This window comes from Gobius niger (genome assembly GCF_951799975.1).
Source record: "Gobius niger genome assembly, chromosome: 11".
Taxonomy (NCBI): domain Eukaryota; kingdom Metazoa; phylum Chordata; class Actinopteri; order Gobiiformes; family Gobiidae; genus Gobius; species Gobius niger.
In genome coordinates this window covers 5,911,578-5,933,107 of record NC_136862.1, presented here as the reverse complement: position 1 = coordinate 5,933,107, position 21,530 = coordinate 5,911,578, and the positions used below count along the sequence as shown (strand labels likewise).

General features: G+C 41.9%; 1 protein-coding gene across 1 annotated transcript in view; it reads right to left on the bottom strand.

Moving 5' to 3' along the window:
* Positions 1-18,680, bottom strand: part of dmpk (DM1 protein kinase) — a 36,938-nt gene extending 18,258 nt beyond the window's left edge. Inside the window, exons 1-2 of the mRNA XM_079566685.1 lie at positions 18,338-18,680; positions 18,028-18,292 (exon numbers count right to left, since the gene is read on the bottom strand). Coding sequence (XP_079422811.1) covers positions 18,028-18,193 — 166 coding nt within the window. The 5' untranslated portion in view covers positions 18,194-18,292; positions 18,338-18,680. The remainder of the gene's footprint in view (positions 1-18,027; positions 18,293-18,337) is intronic.
* Between the last annotated feature and the right edge of the window lie 2,850 nt (positions 18,681-21,530).

Sequence of the window (21,530 nt, the reverse complement as noted above, 5' to 3'; positions counted from 1 at the left end):
GCCTTCTGCACACGGGTCTCTTACAAAGCTGAAGCCCAGTCCACTGTATTTTCCAGAGAAGATGTGACTTGCCATAAAGGGAGTTCCTCTTTCGCTGTCTGACCAGGAGTCTCTGATGCTCCTAAAAATAGCAGCTATTATTCATGAACGGTGGCAGGTTTTCCAGAACAATGTTTTTATTTTCATTCCAGCGCCTCCTGCTCGCGGAGAATGTGTGTCAGAGCTGCTGCGTTTACACTTGTAAAGTCGACGCATAACCCGAGTCTTTTCTCACTTAAAAGTCAAGTCCTTTCTGTGGACCGTTCTGCATAAACAAGTCCCATTAGCCTCCAGCAAAGAGTCTGACAATGACAAGCACAAAGGAACGAGTCGGGGCAGGTCAACACTAAACAGACTCACAGATGAGGGACAGAAACAAACCGTTAGTCGAAACGCTAAACAAGAACAAAGGTAACAGAACAATGCGCCTATGAAGAGAGGAGAGACACTCAAAGTCAAAGAAGTCAAAGCTATGGGTAGAAAACAGGCCGCACTGACGAGGCAGCTCAACAGTTCACCCTCGTGCACTCCTTTAGTGCATAGTTGTTTCAATTAAGACAAAAAGTAACAAAAAATAGACCTGACAATCCAATCTGTTATGAAGCCATGTGTGTAGGTGTTGTAATAAAGTATTTATTGTATTTATTAGTTTACTTCACACCCCCCCTTTTGTTTTAAAGGGGGGGTATTATGCAAAATCGACTTTTTCAAGCTTTACATCATGTTATTATGTCATTCCCTCATGAAAAACATGCCTGAAGTGTTGCCTTGGCACATTCACGTATTTTTGAGTAAAAACTGTAAAAACTCTGATGGCGGCCATTTTAGGGATAGGTTTGCCTGAGTCCTCCTAGGAACGCCCCCACCTCCTGGAGACGCCTCCGAGCTTTCGTCACCAGCCGAGTAACCAACCACTGCTCCTCAGCAGAACCCCCTCCCCACTGATGCCACAGACAGCGTGTGGAGGGGGCGTGTCTGAAAGGGTCAGAGGTTCTTAAAGAGACAGAGGCCTATTTCAAGCTGCAGCCATTTTGAGAGAGCAATTTTATACAAGGCAGTTATTCTAATTTACTGCACTGACAGACCAACAGAAGGTTTGGTCATCATTGTAATGTGCTATAGACTGGTGCTATGTGATTGAAAAAAGCATAATACCCCCTCTTTAAAGGAAATTTTTTCTAGCGCCCGCTGCGAGGACATTTGCGAGCTGACTGAGATGACTCAGGCATCTATTCCAGAGCCTCCTGGTCGTCTCCCTCGGGAGGTGTTCCAGACATGTCCTATTGGGACGAGGCCTCGTGGAAGGCCAAGGACACGCCTCCGAGCTGGCCTGGTGTCGCCTCGGGGTCCCCCCAGAACAGCTGGAGGGGGTGTGCGTGGATCAGGAAGTCTGGGCATCTCTGCTGAGACGCTGCCCTCGCGACCCGGCCCCGGATAAAGCGGAAGAAAATGGATGGATGGATTTACTCGGTCTTGCCTGTATAAACATGTGACTGTAGAGAAAGCATTCGGCTGACACAACTTGTACTACGTTTTTGAATTACTACAATATGGATATGTTTTATGATTATGTTTTAGTACTGTGAAGCGCTTTGTGATACAGATAAAGTTTACTTACTGTATACACCCTGTTTGCTTTGTCAGTTTTCTTCATTTTGTGCTCCAGGCTTCCTGTTTTTTGTCAACCCCTCACTTTTTATTCTGTTTGTCTAAAGGTTTGTGCCGATATCTGTATGTAAACTGTTTTGGTTGTTTTGTTTTTGCTCCTATGTTACGCAGAGTGGCTTCAGATGGAAAAAGTGCTCTAAGTTTGCTCTAAAAAGTAGAAAAACAAAGTCAAGGAGGTCAAGAGAGGTAGGAGTAGATTGAAACACAGCTCCATGTCCGTTTCTGATGAGAGAACAACATTGTAACTGGGATTCGAACCGCCTTTCCAGCAACAGGAGCCACAAAGCTAATTATAATTGCCTTTGTGTTGGATTGTGACCTCAGTGAACCAGCACAGTACAGGTTCACACCATTCGTCTGCTCCTGTTTGTGTTCTGGACAGCTGCATGGCCCGTCGACTCCCTACATGGGCGTCCTATCAGGTTCATTGTAGCCAGAGTCAACATTAGCCTCCCTCCACATGCTCCACTGTTTTCCCTGTGCCCTGCGACTCTAACAACACAGGACTGCGTGACATTGCACTTTGCAGCTCCGTAAGCAATCACAGTGCGCTGACTTAAAAACACGCCGAGTTCAAGGTCATAATCGCCAAGTCTGAGAGCAGCTTGATTCTGATAACTAAACAAACACGCTCGTAATGATCAGCCAGACCCCGACAATGAGATGCAAATACAATGAAAGATACTGTATCAGTTTGACCAAAGGGAAAATATCAGGGGAATGATATTTCTAAGGCCTTGAGTGAGCAGCATGTGCAGTCATGAGATCATCACACGTCCCACTTTACTGCGGGGTAAATGTGGTCCCGGGCTAACAACTGGTGTTAAAGAAATGTCACGCTCTTTATCCATGACATGATCTATGACACAAGCAAGACTAAAGACCGGAGAACAGGGGCGGACTGGGACTGAAAAACAGAACTGGACTCGGACCAAATCGGCGTAAATGCGACACTTCCACAAAGACGTATTTGAACCTCTTACCACCCGCCTTAACCGAGTGCATTTTCTCCGGTTCGGCTTTACCCAAATCTAAAAGCTTCTTGGGAAAAAAAAGCACCAAACAGCCACAAAGAAATGAGAAGAAAACAAGGATGTAAACGCAACAAAAAAATGACAAAAACTGAACAAAAATTTGACAAAAATTCAACCAAGAAGTGACCAAAAATTTTAAAAGAAATGTGACAAAATGTGAGAAAAAGTCAACCAACAAGTGCCCAAAAATTAAAAAAAAAAAAAAAAAGGGAGAAAAACTCAACCAAAAAATGACAAAAACTCAACAAAAAATGTGACAAAAATTTGAAAAAAAAATAATAATAAAAAAACATAAAAAGGTGACAACACACAAACAACGCAAGGAAAAAGATCAGCTTTGCGGGTCTTAGCTTTCAAATGAGCTGTTACACAGGTTACATAGCCAAAGAGGACAGAATGCATTTGGTTTAGGCGGGTGCTAAGAGGTTAACCGAGTGCATTTTCTCCAGTTCGGCTTTACCCAAATCTAAAAGCTTCTTGACCGAAGAGCTACAGGGTAATGCCTGATTTGAAAGCGAAGACCTACAAATGTGACTGAAACTTTTTGTCACGTTGTCGCCGTTACTTTTTTCGTGTGGCTTTTTAGTGTGTTTTCGTCTGTGTTTTTTTGTTGCTTTTTTCATTGCTTTGTCGTTGTGTTTTCGTCACTTTTTTTCAGAGCCGTGAGAAGATATTTTAGTTAGGGGGCGCTGAGGGACAAAATGTACCCCCAAAACGCTTTATCTGTGCATATTTCCTATTTATTAATATTGCCTGCAGTTTGCAAAGTATCCACCGGGGGGGGGGGGGGGGTGACGAGACCGGAGAAAGTCATATTTGTGTAGGACAGGGGTCGGCAACGTCAGGCCCAGGGGCCAAATCCGGCCCTCCACACGGAAGATGATTTTGAGAAACATTATTATGCAAATATGAGATAAAATGCCTGATAAAGTGCTCTAAAAATACGAGAAATAGCATCAGGATTGTTCAGATTTCCTGGCAGAGCACCCCACATGGTCATAATGTAAAACAGTGATTCTCAACATGTGGGTCTGGACCAGGAAGTGGATTGCTGAACCATTTTCTGTGGGAAATTGTTTTAATTTTCCATTCGAAAGTGCATGGAAACACACCGGAATCAGTTAAAATGAATGTTGCTGGGCTGTTTTTTTTTATTTTAAATGATAGATAACAATCTACAGTTTTATTTGGGTTGCAGCTCGTCACCGTCGAGTCATGGTGGGTCCCAAAGCCATGACACCCGAAAACCACTGATGTAAAACATTGGCATTTGCAGAAAAAAGTTCTTTACTTGAGGATACAATGGTGAGGTTCGGCCCTTGCTGTTCTGCCAATGATCGTCCCTCCACGACACAAACTTGCCTATCCCTGGTGTAGGGTATTGTTTGGACATGTCAGTGAAAAGGAAATGGATGTTTTCTCTGGACAAACAGGGAAACTGTTGTTTAAAGCAGTGGTTCTCAACTGGTATGGCTTTGGGATCCACAGTCACCCTGGAATGATAAGCCACGACACAAATACAACTTAGACTTGTAAAATTATATGAGCCAAAAAAGCAACAAACCAGATACAGTCATTTTAACAGTCAAGTAGTTTTCTGTGCAAATATTAAAACAAAGGTTTTCTGGGAAAGGCTTGTAACTCACTGAAAATAGTACCGCAAACCACAAGGTATTGTTCCCGTTCAGCGATATTATCATAACTGCACCACACAATCATGGTCTCAACTTACACAGCACTTTTCTACCTTCATCAGGCCCAAAGCGCTTCACAGAAAGGAACCAGAGACCCATTCACTCTCTCATTCACACACCAGTGAATGCAGACACTAGAGGCGAGGTGGGTGAAGTGTCTTGCCCAAGGGCACAACTACAGTGTGCACCTACAGGAGCTGGGATTCAAACCCCCGACCTTCTGATCATGACACGACCCGCTCTAACAACTGGACCACTGCCGGCCCAAGTTGTGAGAATAACACCAGTTGATCAGTTTAGATGCTTGTAAAATATACTCATGAGCATAAACAAGAAATAACACAAAAGGAGGTGTTTGGGAGAAGGATGGTACAGGCAGTTACAGAAAGTAATTTGACTGAAAGGGACTATAGAGTTCAAAAATGTTAAAATTAAGCATTTTCCTCCCCCTACATGTTCCAGACATGTCCTAATGTGTAGAATGAGCCCAGACCTGTTCACAACTGCCTCTAAAATCCTGCACTGTCACTTGAAAAGGTGTTAATTCGGGACTGAAGTGCCGTCATGCACAAGCTTAATATAGAAGCTGCAGTTACGCTTAAGACCTGAGGTGGCAGTAGTGAGCATAAAAATGACCAAATTGCTTCTTTAAAGGGGGGGTATTATGCAAAATGGACTTTTTCAAGCTTTACATCATGTTATTATGTCGTTCCCTCATTAAAAACATGCCTGAAGTGTTGCCTTGGCACATTCACGTATTATTGAGTAATCTGTAAAAACTCTGATGGCGGCCATTTTAGGGATAGGTTTGCCTGAGTCCTCCTAGGAACGCCCCCACCTCCTGGAGACGCCTCCGAGCTTTCATCACCAGCCGAGTAACCAACCACTGCTCCTCAGCAGAACCCCCTCCCCACTGATGCCACAGACAGCGTGTGGAGGGGGCGTGTCTGAAAGGCTCAGAGGTTCTTAAAGAGACAGGCCTATTTCAAGACATTCACTACAGCCATTTTGAGAGAGCAATTTTATACAAGGCAGTTATTCTAATTTACTGCATTTACAGACCAACAGAAGGTTTCATGGTGACACAACACAGCAACAATGTCAGGAAAAAGATCAGTTTTATTTGTCTTAGCTTTCAAATGAGGTGCTACACAGGTCTGCTGAGACTGCTGCCCCCGCGACCCGGCCCCGGATGAAGCGGAAGAAAATGGATGGATGGCTTCAGTGGAAAATCTTTACCTTCTTGTCCCCTTTGGTCCAACCCGCTTTTATGGCAGGTAAAATAATTCTAAAGAATAAAGTTTGGCAACAAAACAATATTCAAAATACATCACAATTAATTATGAATGGAAAAACAATCATTCTATTTAATGACTTAAAGAAAGAATAAAGGCTCAATGATGCCGAATTTTTTAATTACTTACCTATCAAATCTATCCTGAAATCCTCACTATCTCCAGATAATAGCCTGGGGTACAAAAAGGATCTTGAGGATAAATTAAAACGTGCTGCTACGAACAGGGGCACTGTCTCAGTAATATACAGATTATTATGTAACACCAAATCTAACCATAAGAATGTAACAAAAAAATCAATGGATAAAAGACATTGGTGCCCATTTCTGACTCACAGTGGAATGCAGCACTGCAAAAAAGCACAAAAATGTCCAAATGTGTCAAATATAAAATCATACAGCTCAGAATAATAAATCGAGCATATATTATTCCTTACATCTTAAATAAAATGGACAAAGAAAACTGTAAACTGTGCTGGCATGGCTGAGGGTCAGAAGGCACACTGCTGCATATGCTTTGGAAATGCCCCTCTGTCCAGGCATTCTGGAGCAATATCACTGACACACTGTCTCATATGTTCGATGTTCAAATATCGCCTTGTCCTCTGAATTGTCTACTTGGAATAAGAACTCAAGACTTTAAATCAAAGAATGTGGACAATATTATATCACTGGGCTTCTTCGCAAACGTATAATTATGTTGAACTGGAAAGAAAGAAATTATAATTGTTTTGATGTACAGAACTGGAGCAAAGTCTTTTTGGACTTAGTTGCTATGGAGCAGGCCGCTTTACTTTTAGATAATCAAACAGATTCCAGACTGCTTGGATCTGGGCCCACAGTGAAAATGTATTTACAAAGAGGTACACAATAACCAACTGATATCAGATTGTAGCCTCCGAAGGACCCTGTGGTAGGGTGGGTAGAATAGTTGTAACTGTAAAAGTAAGGAAAAGAGGAGAAAGATTATATGTATGTATATGTATATATCTTTTGTTTTGGGTGACCGGAATAGTTACAGCAAAGCGGTATTAATTTATCTTTATTTTCTATTTATTTTTCTCGGTGGGCTATGTAAAGAGAGGCCTGCAAACATAGGCAGCTGCTTTTTAATGGCGCTTGTCTGGTTTTGCAGATCTCGTGTATTATTGCAAACTTTGTAACCCCCCGCCCCCCCTGGATGAATGTGGGTGAATGTGTATGTATGTATGTATGTGTATATAAGTGCATGTATATATGCATGTATATGTGTATGTACAAAATGTCTTCTTTTCTTATTTCTTTTATATAAAAAAAAACATTTTCAAAAACAATTAATAAAAAATAAGTATTTCTACAGATTTAATGTCTGTAAAAAGAAGTTGCGGTGCTTCATATGGATCTACGATTCCTAATCCTTTTATCTTCCTCGTGTATAAATCTTTTTCTGATGTTAATAAGTGCGATGACATGACGTGAAGTGAAGAGTTAGCTGACGACCGCTAATGCGCTAATCGGATCCATTGCAGTGAAGTAGACGCATTCCGTCAAAATGGCTGACGCGCGGCTAGGGGTCACATGACTGGAAGAGCCATATATGGGCGATTCCAGTGATTCCTTCCGTATCTCTTCATTTGGCCTCTAGATGGTATAACCATGGCAACAGTGGTAAGCCATGTGACCTCGCCTCATGAGTTCCGTTAGAATCGCTTAGAAACCAGATCGCTCTCAAGCACTGACACTCTGCATTGTACAACGGATAAAGCTAATTTGCACTTTTAAAGCTAACTGTTGCAACACCTTGGAGCCGAGGAAAGCAAAGACTCAGGATTGTCAAAACTTTTGTCCACAAGGCCCCGAAAAGACCCTTGTGATTTGTTGGAGGCAGTTCACACATCCTAAAAGATGTCTGCTCAAAGTAACGTCGTTGGTGTTATCCAAGGAACCTCCACAATGACGACTACAGCAGACTGCCAAAGACAGCCTTCAAACATTCAGAAGAAGAATAAGGTTTGTCCCATAAATGAGTCGGTGTCCTGTCACAAACAGAAAAAGGACACTCCGGTTCACCTCTTTTTTGCTTCGTCCGTCTACGCCCCAAACCAGAATAACTGCTCTGCCCTGGACAACGGTGAAGTGAGAAGTAGTGGGAAAGGTTCTGTAAAGAATTTCTTTAAACGCATATGGAAGAAAGTCTCTTCAAGGGAAAAGTTGACAGCGCAGAAATCATCCTCTACTCCCCAAGGCCCGTCAACTCATGTGGACTATATTCAAAAGATTGTTCACAAGGATACACAAAATACAACTGCCAGTGTCTCTCCAGTGAGAGCTTTCATCCAGGAGCAAATGGAGGAGGAAGACGTCAAAAGCAAAATGGATGCGTCTTCTGAGAACCTAAACTTTTGCCCAAAACCACGGCCTGCATCAGTCCAACCAGCGAACACGCAGAACCGGACACATGTCATCACCAACAGACCAAACTCTGCCCCTGCGCGTTTCGACGGGGAAGTCGTAGAGTTCTCCCTCCGTGGATCCCGCGAGAGCTTTATAATCACTTCTCTAAAGAAGTGTCAAAGCAAAGACTCAGGATTGTCAAAACTTTTGTTCACAAGGCCCCAAAAAGACCCTTGTGATTTGTTGGAGGCAGTTCACACATCCTTAAAGATGTCTGCTGAGAGTGACGTCGTTGGTGTTATCCAAGGAACCTCCACAATGACGACTACAGCAGACTGCCAAAGACAGCCTTCAAACATTAAGAAGAATAAGGTTTGTCCCATAAATGAGTCGGTGTCCTGTCACAAACAGAAAAAAGACACTCCGGTTCACCTCTTTTTTGCCTCGTCCGTCTACCCCCCAAACCAGAATAACCCTTCTGCCCTTGACAAAGGTGATGTGAGAAGCAGTTTAAAAGGTTCTGTAAAGAAAGTCTGTTCTAAAAATCCCAAGGTATCAGAGCCCAAAACTCAGCGCACCTCGCCCATCTCGGCTGCCCGGAGGCCTCATGCACTGAGCCTTATTTCCGTTGACAGCTCCGACTTCACATCTGATGATTCCTCTCCATCCACTCTGTTGTCGGGATCTGAATCACACAACAGTGTTTCTCAAACCTCTGACATGTATGACTCAGAGTCCAACACTTCCACCCCACCCTTCACAACGCCACTATTGTCTCCAAGTCCACATCCCACACCCCCATTCAACTGGAGGTCGCCGTGGTCCTGGATTCGGCAAAAACAGAGAAAACTACAGTGTTGGTTGAATGCAAAACCGTGGAGGAAATGTGTCTTCGGTTACGTTATAGTAATTTTTATGTCATTAATTGTGCTGGCGATGTTTCTCTTTTTTCGGCTTTTTGCGTAAAGATAGGACACAGACACTGAGATATGTTCTTACCTGAGTTTAGACGAGTTGATGCGTACCTGTCTGGTCTTTGTGCGTGCGCTCAGTCAAGCAAAAAGACCAAAGATGTTGTTAGCATTTATCCTCTCCAACTCTCTCCTGCTCTCCTCTATCGACCCAAACGGCAGTGAAGTTAGAAGCGACCAAGCTCTTCCACGTTTTCCCGATTCACGGTTACGTGAGTAGTTACGCGACCCAAGCATCGCTGCACAAACTTACACATGTTGATTTTCTAAGCGGATAAAACGTGGAACAACAGGCGTATAAAACACCTTAGGAGAACTTCAACGCGCAACATTATCTTCAGAATTCTTTAGGAGTGAAGATGTTGCTGCACAGACGTCGAAGAGCTCATATAGTGTTACTACGTCTTACAATGTAGTTCCCCTTTTTATCCGCTTAGAAAATCGACATGTGTAAGTTTGTGCAGCGATGCTTGGGTCGCGTAACTACTCACGTAACCGTGAATCGGGAAAACGTGGAAGAGCTTGGTCGCTTCTAACTTCACTGCCGTTTGGGTCCAAAGAGGAGAGCAGGAGAGAGCAGGAGAGGCTAAATGCTACAACATCTTTGGTCTTTTTGTGTGTGTGAGCGCACGCACAAAGACCAGACAGGTACACATCAACTTGTCTAAACTCAGGAATGTACGGCAACTCACTGCTGCCAGTGTGATTGAAACATTTTTTGTGTCGCCACAGTTCAGACTGGTAGAGCGTGGCACTGACTTTGATGTTTGTCAAGCTCATAATAATCATATTGTCACAGTTGTTGAGCCGACAAATAAATCTGTACATTAAATTTCTTAAAACAGCATGAAAAGTTCTGATGCCAGCAGAAACAAATAAGTGGCTGGCACTCTCCCATCGAGGTCTTTTCAGCAAAATTCTTAGACAGTGGTTATATGCCACGTTGAGTTTTCGTATGCTTGACCACAGGTGTGCCGTATAAAGTGAGGTACAATAGGCATTAAACAGTGTCCTTTTCACTACATTTGTACATGCACCAAACCTGCGCACAAGAATGTTGGCCTGCACATACATCATGCGGCACTGTCGAAGCACGTCATCATCGTCTGCCAAATCATCAGTGATAAAATGTCCCAAATATTTGTATGTGCTATACAAGGTCAGATTATTCCCGCACAAATTAAATGGAGGAAATTTATCATTAATAAAATAAGACACGTATGTCCGTGTTGCGAGAGAGAGAGAGAAAACGTGGCTCTCTTTTGCAGGTTAACAGGGGGCAGGCGAGTTTAACATGCTCCACCTGAGCCCTGATGATGGTTCTGTCTCCGCTGCTTCCATCATCCCCTTAAACAAAGTGTACGGCGGTCTCCCTGTTTGTCACAGCAGAGACCCGTCTGTGCCTCTGCAGCAGGTCAAAAACGTAGGCCTATGTGTTAACCCCGCGGCACCGCGTCTGGATCACAGGAGGCGGCTCTTTTGCCGCATCGTCAAGCGTCTGCGTTGGGCTTAAAAAGTCGTTCAAGTCGTTATGAGGCTACAGTCCAGTCAGACTCTTTATTTTTCATTTTAAATCTGTAAAGCACTTTGTGTTACATGAAATATATGAAAAGCACTATATAAATAAAGATTGATTGATTGATTTATTGAAAAAAAGTTTCCTCAATAGTATTTTCTTAATAAAAACAATTTTATTTTGGAGCTTTTGTTTATGAACCCGGCGATGCACTTCCCATATATTTTGGACCCAGGGGAATGTACCTGGAGACCCTGAGGCGCTTTCAGTGCAATGGTGGAAGTTAACGAGGATAAAAAGTTGAATAACCTAAATAATGATGATGCACACACATCACATACGCGTCCTTGGCTTGACATGGCTAAATATTTACAGAAAATAATAGTCCTGCTGAATAACGGTAGGTTTCAGCTATTCAAAATACACAAAGTTCAGCACAATAAGTTTGAGTTATTGCTGGTGCGGCTCCGACTCAGTGCAGGCTTCTCATATGGCCCCTTATGAAAATTAATTGCCCCCCCCCGGCATACAATGTCATGGATGCGCTTTTCATAGTCAAAGGTAAATCATTAATAAAAACGTAGAAGAGAAGAGGTCCCAAACAACTACCCTGGGGTGATCCACACTCCAGACTTTCACTGTCGGACAGAAAAACATTGTAAAAAAACCTTCTGTGAGAGAGATTAAAAATGAAGTAAATATAAATGACTACAAATAGAAATGTATGAATTTTAGTGGGACGACGACTCTATTAACCTCTTAACCCCCGCTTTAACGATTGCATTTTTTCTAGTTCAGCATTACCCAAATCTAAAAGGTCACAGCCACGACCCAAATACAACTTAGACTTGTAAAATTGAATGTAAGATTTTGTCTAATCCTCAAAAATGGTTGTTGGTGAAGCGTTAAATGAGCCAAAAAAGCAACAAACCAGATACAGTCATTTTAACAGTCAAGTAGTTTTCTGTGCAAATATTAAAACAAAGGTTTTCTGGGAAAGGCTTGTAACCCACTGAAAATAGTACCGCAAACCACAAGGTATTGTTCCCGTTCAGCGATATTATAAGAATTGCACCACACAATCATGGTCTCAACTTACACAGCGCTTTTCTACCTTCATCAGGCCCAAAGCGCTTCACAGTAAGGAACCAGAGACCCATTCACTCTCTCATTCACACACCAGTGAATGCAGACACTAGAGGCGAGGTGGGTGAAGTGTCTTGCCCAAGGGCACAACTACAGCGTGCACCTGCAGGAGCTGGGATTCAAACCCCCGACCTTCTGATCATGACACGACCCGCTCTAACAACTGGACCACTGCCGGCCCAAGTTGTGAGAATAACACCAGCTGATCAGTTTAGATGCTTGTAAAATATACTCATGAGCATAAACAATAACACAAAATGAGGTGTTTGGGAGAAGGATGGTACAGGCAGTACAGAAAGCAATTTGACTGAAAGGGACTATACAGAGTTCAAAAATGTTAAAATTAAGCATTTTCCTCCCCCTACATGTTCCAGACATGTCCTAATGTGTAGAATGAGCCCAGACCTGTTCACCACAACTGCCTCTAAAATCCTGCACTGTCACTTGAAAAGGTGTTAATTCGGGTCTGAAGTGCCGCCATGCACAAGCTTAATATAGAAGCTGCAGTTACGCTTAAGACCTGAGGTGGCAGTAGTGAGCATAAAAATGACCAAATTGCTTCTTAAAGGGGGGGTATTATGCAAAATTGACTTTTTCAAGCTTTACATCATGTTATTATGTCATTCCCTCATTAAAAACGTGCCTGAAGTGTTGCCTTGGCACATTCACGTATTTTTGAGTAATCTGTAAAAACTCTGATGGCGGCCATTTTAGGGATAGGTTTGCCTGAGTCCTCCTAGGAACGCCCCCACCTCCTGGAGACGCCTCCGAGCTTTCGTCACCAGCCGAGTAACCAACCACTGCTCCTCAGCAGAACCCCCTCCCCACTGATGCCACAGACAGCGTGTGGAGGGGGCGTGTCGGAAAGGGACAGAGGTTCTTAAAGAGACAGAGGCCTATTTCAAGCTGCAGCCATTTTGAGAGAGCAATTTTATACAAGGCAGTTATTCTAATTTACTGCATTTACAGACCAACAGAAGGTTTGGTCATCATAGTAGTGTGATATAGACTGGTGCTATGTGATTGAAAAAAGCATAATACCCCCTCTTTAATATAGAAGGTGCAGTTACACGTATGACCTGAGGTGGCAGTAGTGAGTATACAAATGACCAAATTGCTTCTAATCCCTTTAAATATACTGCATTTACTCCGTATTATGAACATGAAAAGGTCACATTAATGAAAGATTTACAAAACATTGCTAGTTTGTGAGTTTCCGTTGGAACAGGGCAAAAAGTAACAAGCACACAATCACCAAACAACACTATTGTCACAAGTGCAACAACGTTTTTTTCTCCAACTCACTCTTTAGGAGATTCACAGCGGCAGGAATGAAAGAATTCTTGTTATGTAAACCTGTTATGTTTGCAATGTCCTGTACTCTTTTCCTGAGTGCAAAAGTACGAGCTCAGAGTTTAGGATGTGAGTCAGATGTAATCCTGCGGGCCTGGTTCACAGTGATTCATCAAACAGTTGCAGAAATATGTCCGTACAATGCAGCTGTTAAGACCAGGCTGGTGATTATACATGCACAACTTTAAAAAAAATACTTACACTTCATCTATTTTGAACTATATCAGAATCAGAGAAGGTTTTTTTTGCCGTCAGTGAAGGTTCATTCACAAACTGTTCTGTGCAAAATGAAACATAAAGTCGTTAATTGTAATTGTAGTGTCTTTGTTTGTGTTTATTTCAGGCCAAATATCAGGCTAACTCCGCTACTAAAAGGAAACATGTTTGGCATCTTTGTGGTAAAATCTTTCATGTTAACCTCTTACCACCCGCCAAAACCAAATGCATTCTCTCCTCTTTGCCATTGTCGTCACTTTTTATTTCCCTTTTGTGTTTTTGTCACTTTTTAATGGCACTTTTGTTACTTTTTCTGTTACTTTTGTGATGCATCTTTGTCACATTTTTTGCTGGATTTTTGTAATTTTTTTGCTGGATTTTTGTAATTTTTTTGCTGGATTTTGGTAATTTTTTTGCTGGATTTTTGTCATTTTTTGGTTGGATTTGGGTAATTTTTTGCTGGATTTTTGTAATTTTTTGCTGGATTTTTGTCATTTTCTTGCTGGATTTTTGTCATTTTTTGCTGGATTTTTGTCACTTTTTTGCTGGATTTTTGTCATTTTTTTTGCTGGATTTTTGCCATTTTTTGCTGGATTTGTGTCACTTTTTTGCTGGATTTTTGTCATTTTTTGCTGGATTTTTGTCACTTTTTTCTGGATTTTTGTCACTTTTTTTCTGGATTTTTGTCATTTTTTTTCTGGATTTTTGTCACTTTTTTGCTGGATTTTTGATATTTTTTTGCTGGATTTTTGTCACTTTTGTCAATTTACATACTCATTTTCTTCTGTTTTTTTGTCGCCATTTTGAAGAAACTTTTAGATTTGGAGAATTTGGAGAACAGGAGAAAACATGTTCAGGTGGGAGTTAAGAGGTTGAATAGTGTAGCGCTGCCCCGTTCGTAACTCCAAAATTATAAAAGCCCAGGCCCGGCCTCAGTGCTGTTTAAAAGCAGCCTCATGCGGTAAGGAATGGAACGCTTCCCCGGCCAGAAATAGACGCCAGAGTATTTTTAACTTCACTGATTCAAAATAAAGATATGCGCTGCATGCCGGGCTCTGTTCGGATTTGATGCCAGAACCCGTCCACTCACACAATAAGAATGAAGCAGAAATACATTACTTGTGGTATTTAGTGATTAATGAATATTATATATAACGGGTTCAGCTCGGTTCTCTCTGGTTAGACCTGTATCTGGGATCAGGGGTGATTCCTTCAAATTCTCAATGTGCGTGATTGACAGGCGTATAAACCAATCAGAGAAAAGGGGAAAACTCACTGACATCGACATGTGCAGAAACCCCCAAACGAAAGCTCGCACATGCTCAGTACGTCGGCAATGATGAGAAACCAGGATATTGTGTTGACATCCTGGAAACTGTCCTTATATTTGAAGAGTTTAGTGGCGCTAGGCTAGTGCTAGGTCTATGTCGATAGAATAACTTTAACCATTTTGCATTTAAAATAACTTATATTTGAGCAGCATCAGCTTCGTGGTGATCTGCTAGAAAATAGTCCCTCAAAATATGGTCATTAATGTGATGCAGAGATTTATAGTCTGGTGTTATAAGTGATTTGCCTCAGGTGCACTGTGTTTGGGTCTGACCGTTAATGTAGGTTACTTGTTACCATAGACATGCACTAGCCTAACACTAGCCTAGCACCACCAAATTCTTCAGATATAAGGACATAAAAATCTCCAGAAATCAACAACACTGAAGCCCTATGTCAAAAATACTAAAATATCCCTTTAATGTGGATTCCAAGTCTCCTGGTTTTGTCTGGTTTATGTAAACACAGTATCCTGGTTTCAGTTTCCTGGATAAACCAATGTCCAGGTTATTCGAAACCAGGATATTCCCACAGTTTCCAGGATATTGTACGACACAAACACAGGATCCTGGTTTTCACCATTGCTGATGTACTGCGCATGTGCAAACTTTTGAAACAGATATGGCAGGAGCAAAACTTTCCAACAGCCATTTTACCTCGTACCAGGGCCATTAAAACTTTTGTATCAACAAAACATTGACGCAACTTTAAAAAAAAAAAAACCTTTTGCTCTGTGGGATCTCTGGTGGAAGTCAGCGCTGCTCTCAGATCAAACCAACTTTTATTTTTTCATCTATCGCTGAAGCTGGGAAAGAACTGAACTGTTTAAAGTACCGTGCTTAAAGCTACAGTTTTAAAGTACAGTAAAGAGTAAATACTACGCTGAAAGAAAAGACAAAGGACAGAGGGATATTGTTCATCCAATCACACAATGGAGATAATTTCTTTCTTTCAAACTTGGCTGTAAATACTGTTTGAGTGGCGCTAGCCCGCAGTTAGCTTTGCCCGTTAGCCTGTTAGCTTCTTCTTCGCTCGTCTATTAGTGTGTATTGCGCCTCTGACCCGGATGCAGAGAAGTTGCAACTATGGTTCTCTGGACAGAGGGACTACGGAAAGGATTTATTAAGGTAAACTTAGTTCTTCTGTAAGTCCCTCCTTGAATAGTTGTGTTAGAAAAAGCCATGCGTTAGCAACATTGTTAGAGTATTTAGCTCCTTGCCATACTATTAGTCACTAGCTCCGCCCCTCTCAAGAGCCTAAATAACCAGGATACTGTATTTGCTCATGTAAACAGGGACATGAGTGTACTGTTTCTCAGACACATGTAAACATCATATCAGGATCTGCCTAATGACCAGGTTACTCACGCGCATGTAAACCCATTGGATCCTGGTTTCTAATGACCTGGATATTGGCTTATCAGGAAAATGAAATCAAGATTCAAACACGGACAACACGAGGAAACTTAAAATCCCTGTTAATAACCTGGATACTCGGACACATGTAAACACACAGTTTCAAGAAAAAATATGAATTAGAGTCCAAATTTAATTAAAGAAATAACTGATAAAATAAGGGACAATGGAAGTGACTTGACGGTCGCCATTTCAACATTTTCCAGGTGTTTGTGGATGTTTTTTATAAGCTTTACAGGAAGTGCCTTGAGAGAAGACGTTGCACTTTTACAGCTCGTGACAAATCTTTAACTATGGCCACGTGACAGTTTGGTTAATGAATCCTGAATTAACCAAAGCGATCAGTGTAAAAGGTCAAGTCAGTTCTTTTAAACTGAGACAAATGCTGCTGCTACGTACCCTATGACTGCCAGGACACGAATAATATGAAGTAAAGCCCGGTCTGTAAGTGACAAAAGCTTCATGAGACAGATGAGAATTGAATTAAATAGTTGTGTGTCATATCTTATAACTTTTTTCTCACTTATTCTTTAGAAATATCCACATTTTCACGACATTTTATGCTTTTCCATCCCATTACATCAACACTAAAACACCAACATGACTCGAGCTGTTTTCTCAACTGATAACAGGTTAACTGAATAGTACATTAACCTGTTATCTGCCATCTTAGGTTTAGGCTTAGACGTAGATGCATATCCAAATCTCAAAGTGTGTTAACAGGCGAACTTACAGCCTATACACCAGTGTGATGCTTCATTTCAAAGCTAAGACCTTCTAGTTTCTAAAACTATGTGTCTGATCTGTCAGGGAAACACAGCTTACGTCACATTTGGCCTTTCTAACCCTAATCATAACCCAAACCCGTCACCCTATACCTAACACAAGCCCCTGCAGGAAGACAGTACAGTTTAACATCATTTGATCTGATTTCATTATGAGTGTTTTGGCTTCAATCCAAACGCAACCTATCTTCTTGTTGCTTAGGTGTTTTGTTTGATCCTTTTCTAAATAATTGTCAACATCCAACCACTGCTTAAAGGAACAGGCCACCATTTTTCCATACTGAGATATGTTCTTACCTGAGCTTGGACGAGTTGACACGTACCTGTCTGGTCTTTGTGCGTTCCCCTCAGTCACACAAAACGACCAAAGATGTTGTTAGCATTTGGCCTCTTTCAATCTATTCCTATAGTTCAGGGGGTGAAATTGGAAGCGACCACGCTCTTCCACGGGCACAAAGACCAGACAGGTACGTATCAACTCGCCTAAGCTCAGGTAAGAACATATCTCAGTGTGGTGGTGGCCTGTTCCTTCAAGTTCACCTCTTTACTCAAATCTTAAAGCTCCTGGACTGGAGCTTACAGCCTATATTCCAGCGCAAAACCTTATTTGAAAGCTAAGACCAACAAAACTGATCCAAATGTGTTGTCGTCACTTTTTTCACATTCTTATTCATCTCATTTTTGTAACTTTTTGTTGAGTTTTTGCCACTTATTGCTGCACTTTCTTCGTTTTTTTTGTGGCCATTTTCTTTTCCCAAGAAGCTTTTAGATTTGGGTTGTGCCAAACTGGAGAAAACGCACTCGCTTTCAAGTGGGGGTCAAGAGGCTAAAGAGTAAATACATAGTGAATATCCACTGCTTTAGTTTTGATTACAGTTACATCTTCAGCTTTGTTCCGATAACTTCTGCAATGTCAAAAGATCCATTCAAGATTCTCAGTGGGGTTTCGATCTGGACTCTGTGGCCAATCTATCTCATGCTCCCTGAACCACTCTTTCACAATGTGAGCCCGATCCATCCTGGCTTTGTCATCTGGTGCCATCAGGGAAGAAGAAACCATTGATGGCAGAACCAGGTCATTCAGGACGTTCAGCTGGTCTCATCGTGTTTCTGAGCCTCGACCTGAACCAACCGCAGCAAACCCCAGATCAGAGACTGTGAAAACCGTTTTAGCTTCAGTCCAAAAGCACTCACCCCACTGCAGGAACCCGGACACGTGCTTCTCCCTGGCGAACGGCGACGTCCAGAACTCCTGGTAGACCCCGACCAGCAGATCCAGCAGCGTCTGCAGACCCACCGGCCCCGTGCTCTTCTGGGGCCCCTCCACGCCCGCCTCCAGCTTCCCTTGGCCCTTGGACATCCTTGAGGCTCTTCCCTTTTTCACACCTCCACAGTCCTTCTCTACACCATGTTGCTGTCCGGTTTGCGGAGCTCACGCGGCACCATCCCACCTCGGCGCCTGCTTGTTTCTCCCCACCCCCCCTCTCTCTTTTCAGGACCCCACCCCTGGCAGCTGTCTGTCCCGACTTCCTTCACCTCTTCATCTGCAACATCCTCTTTTGCTTGTTCTGCTTGTTCGCTTTGTTCCTCTGGCAAACTTCACCATAAAACTTTGAATTGTTTCTGCTTTCCTGCTCCAGCATCGACCTCTCTGGCACTTTCACTTCAAAATTCCACTTCACATGAGGTTTAGTGTGTTCCTTTTCTCCTCTGGCAACAGTAATCAATGGCCCGAACCACTGAAAGTCCCTCCACTGCCTTCTCTAATGTTTAACACAAAGTTCAAAGGCACTAAACTTCTTCTTGCTCTCATAATGCCATGGTGTAAAGTTCACCTGACTTCCCTTTTCCTCTTCTGGCAACAGGAAGCACTGACCTGACCAGCCGAAGGTGCTCCGAGAACGGCACAAATCTCTTGTTTTGTCAACCCCCCGCTGCCAGAGTCACCCGGCCTGCCCCGTGTGTCACGCTTTCCGCCGCTGCTGCTCCTGCTGCTTGTCCATTCGTGCGTTCAGTCCGAGCTCGCCCCTCTGTTCTCCTGCAGGGTCAGCTGGAGTGTGTCTACTGTCTCTGCCTTTTCTCTCACTCCTCCCCAAAGCTTTTTTTTTTTCTTCAATGTTTTGACCTGAAAGGAACGGCCTCCTTCCACTTCCACAACAAGCACTGCTCCCTGTGCAAGTTTTGAGAAGTTTTATGCAAGACACACGGGATTTTTTTTTCATTAGATTTGCGTATTATGTTGCAAACTCAGTCTCAGTGAAACAAGTTCAAGAGCAGTGATAGAGTATCCAAAATATCCCTAATGTGTAGAATGAGCTCAGACCTAAAAAGAAAGTTGTTACTTCAGATCCGGAGTGCATGAGCTTAATATAGAAGCTGCAGTTACGCATATAACCTGAGGTGGCAGTAGTGAGTATAAAATTACCAACTTGCATCTGGTCTCTTTAAAACTATGGTACATGAGTTTTTCTTTTTCGTTTTAGCTGAGCAATAAGTAACAATTAACCTCCTACTACCCGACTTAACCGAGCACATTTTCTCTCACCTAGATCTAAAAGCTTCTTGACTGGAGCTCACACTATATACCTATACCTATACCTATAATAGGCCTCATTTGAAAGCTAAGACCTACAAAACGGATCTTTTTTGCGTTGTTGCCGTATTATCGTCACCTTTTTCGTTTGCCACCTTTTTGCTGCACTTTCATTGCTCATTTTATTCGCTTTTTTGTGGCATTCCTGTCACATTTTGTTGCTCTTTTGTCACTTGCTCATGTTTTTTGTTTTATTCATTGAAACTCAGTTGCGTTTTTGTCATTTTGCTTTGCTCTTTTGTGGCCTTTTTTGTCACCTTTTGATCATCCTCGTTTTCTTTGCGTTTTTGTCAGTATTTTCAAGAAGCTGTTCGTGTAAAACCTAACTGGGGATTAAGAGGCTAATCCTCTTAACCTCTAAACTCCCACCTGAACCAAGAGGATCTTTTTCCTCACGTCTTCACATTTTTTTTTTTCATCATTTTTTTGTTGGGTATTCAAACTCATTTTTTGTCATTTTTTAATTACATTTTTGTCATTTTTTGGTCAAATTTTTTATCAAATTTTCGTCATTTTTTAAATCAAATGTGTGTCATTTTTATCACATTTCCATATTTTTTTTCGTCTCAGTTTTGTTGCTATTTTCACAGCTTTTTTCCAGAAGCTTTTGGACTGGGGTAAAGCCAAACTGGAGAAAATGTGCTCGGTTCCGGTGGGAGTTAACGGGTTAACTAGGCCACAGTTGTTTCCCATAAAATTGACTCAGTGCACAACTTGTGACTTCCTGTTTCGATCCAGGACGCCAAAATAAAAGCACACAGCTCGTCTCATTGATTAGTTCAGCAGGTACTTGCAACATTACAAGAATGTAATTAAATACACACATTTAAGTGCTTTTATTTTGGTGTGCTGGAAACAGGAAGTCACTACTTGGGCGGCTGATTTGAGTCAACTGAAGTGTCTGTATTCAAAGCCTCCAAAACAAAAGATTTGGTGCAAACATTTCATCAAACAGAGAATGGACCCGGAAATAACGCATTATTGTGCGTGATGTCACACTGTTTGTTGACTTTCTGTGAATAAAAATTGTATTGTACATGTTTGAAGTCTCTTGATATCTATGGAAACCACGTATTATTTGCACTTGTTTGATTTTAAAGCATGTTACCGTGACAACGCCCTCTTTCTGTTTGAAAACGGACGATTTTAGCTGTGACTTTATTATCACTTTGTGAGATTATTGAGGTGAGTCCAATGTTTAATTCATGTTAAATATGTTTGTTTAACACATTTTGAAGGATTAGTTTATTTTTAGTTCATTTATTAGTTATTGTTGCCCTTAATCCTGATGTTAGATGAACTTAGTGTTCAAACTCGTCTCACACTAATGTATTCTGGTACGACTGTTCGCTCAATGCTTTTTATTTCTGTCTAAACCTCTTAACACCCGCCTAAACCAAATGCATTGTGTCCTCTTTGGCTGTTATATAGGCCTGTGTAACACTTCATTTGAAAGCTAAGACCCACAAAACTGATCTTTTTCCTTGCGTTGTTGCTGTGTTGTGTCACCTTATTTTATGTGTTTTTTTTTTTTCATTTTGGTCACTTTTATTCAGTTTTTTGTAATTTTTTGTAGAATTTTTGTAATTTTTTTGTAGAATTTTTGTAGAATTTTTGTAATTTTTTTGTTGAATTTTTGTCATTTTTTGGTTGAGTTTTTGTCACATTATGTTGCGTTTACATCCTTGTTTTCTTCTCATTTTTTGTGGCTGTTTTGGTGATTTTTTCCCAAGAAGCTTTTTGATTAGGGTCAAGGCAAACTGGAGAAAATGGGATCCGTTCAGGTGGGAGTTAAGAGGTTAATATAAATGTATGGACGATACAATCGGGGTTTGCTCGTAATGTTTGACTCTTTGAGCTAAATCTGAATCATCTCTAAGTCATTGTTTCCTCTGTTGTCTCTGTTCAGGTTTGTAAAAATGTCTAATCTCCAAACGCTGAGAGCTTTGGTGATCGAGCGTCTGGCCGCGGCGGCTGAAGAGATGTCTGTGCTGTTTGAAAGAGCCACAGCGGAGTATGAGGAGGAGCTTTCTCGCTCCGAAGAGGAGAACCAGTGGACACAGCAGCGTCTGGACCGGGCTCTGAGCAGAAGAGTCCTGATGAA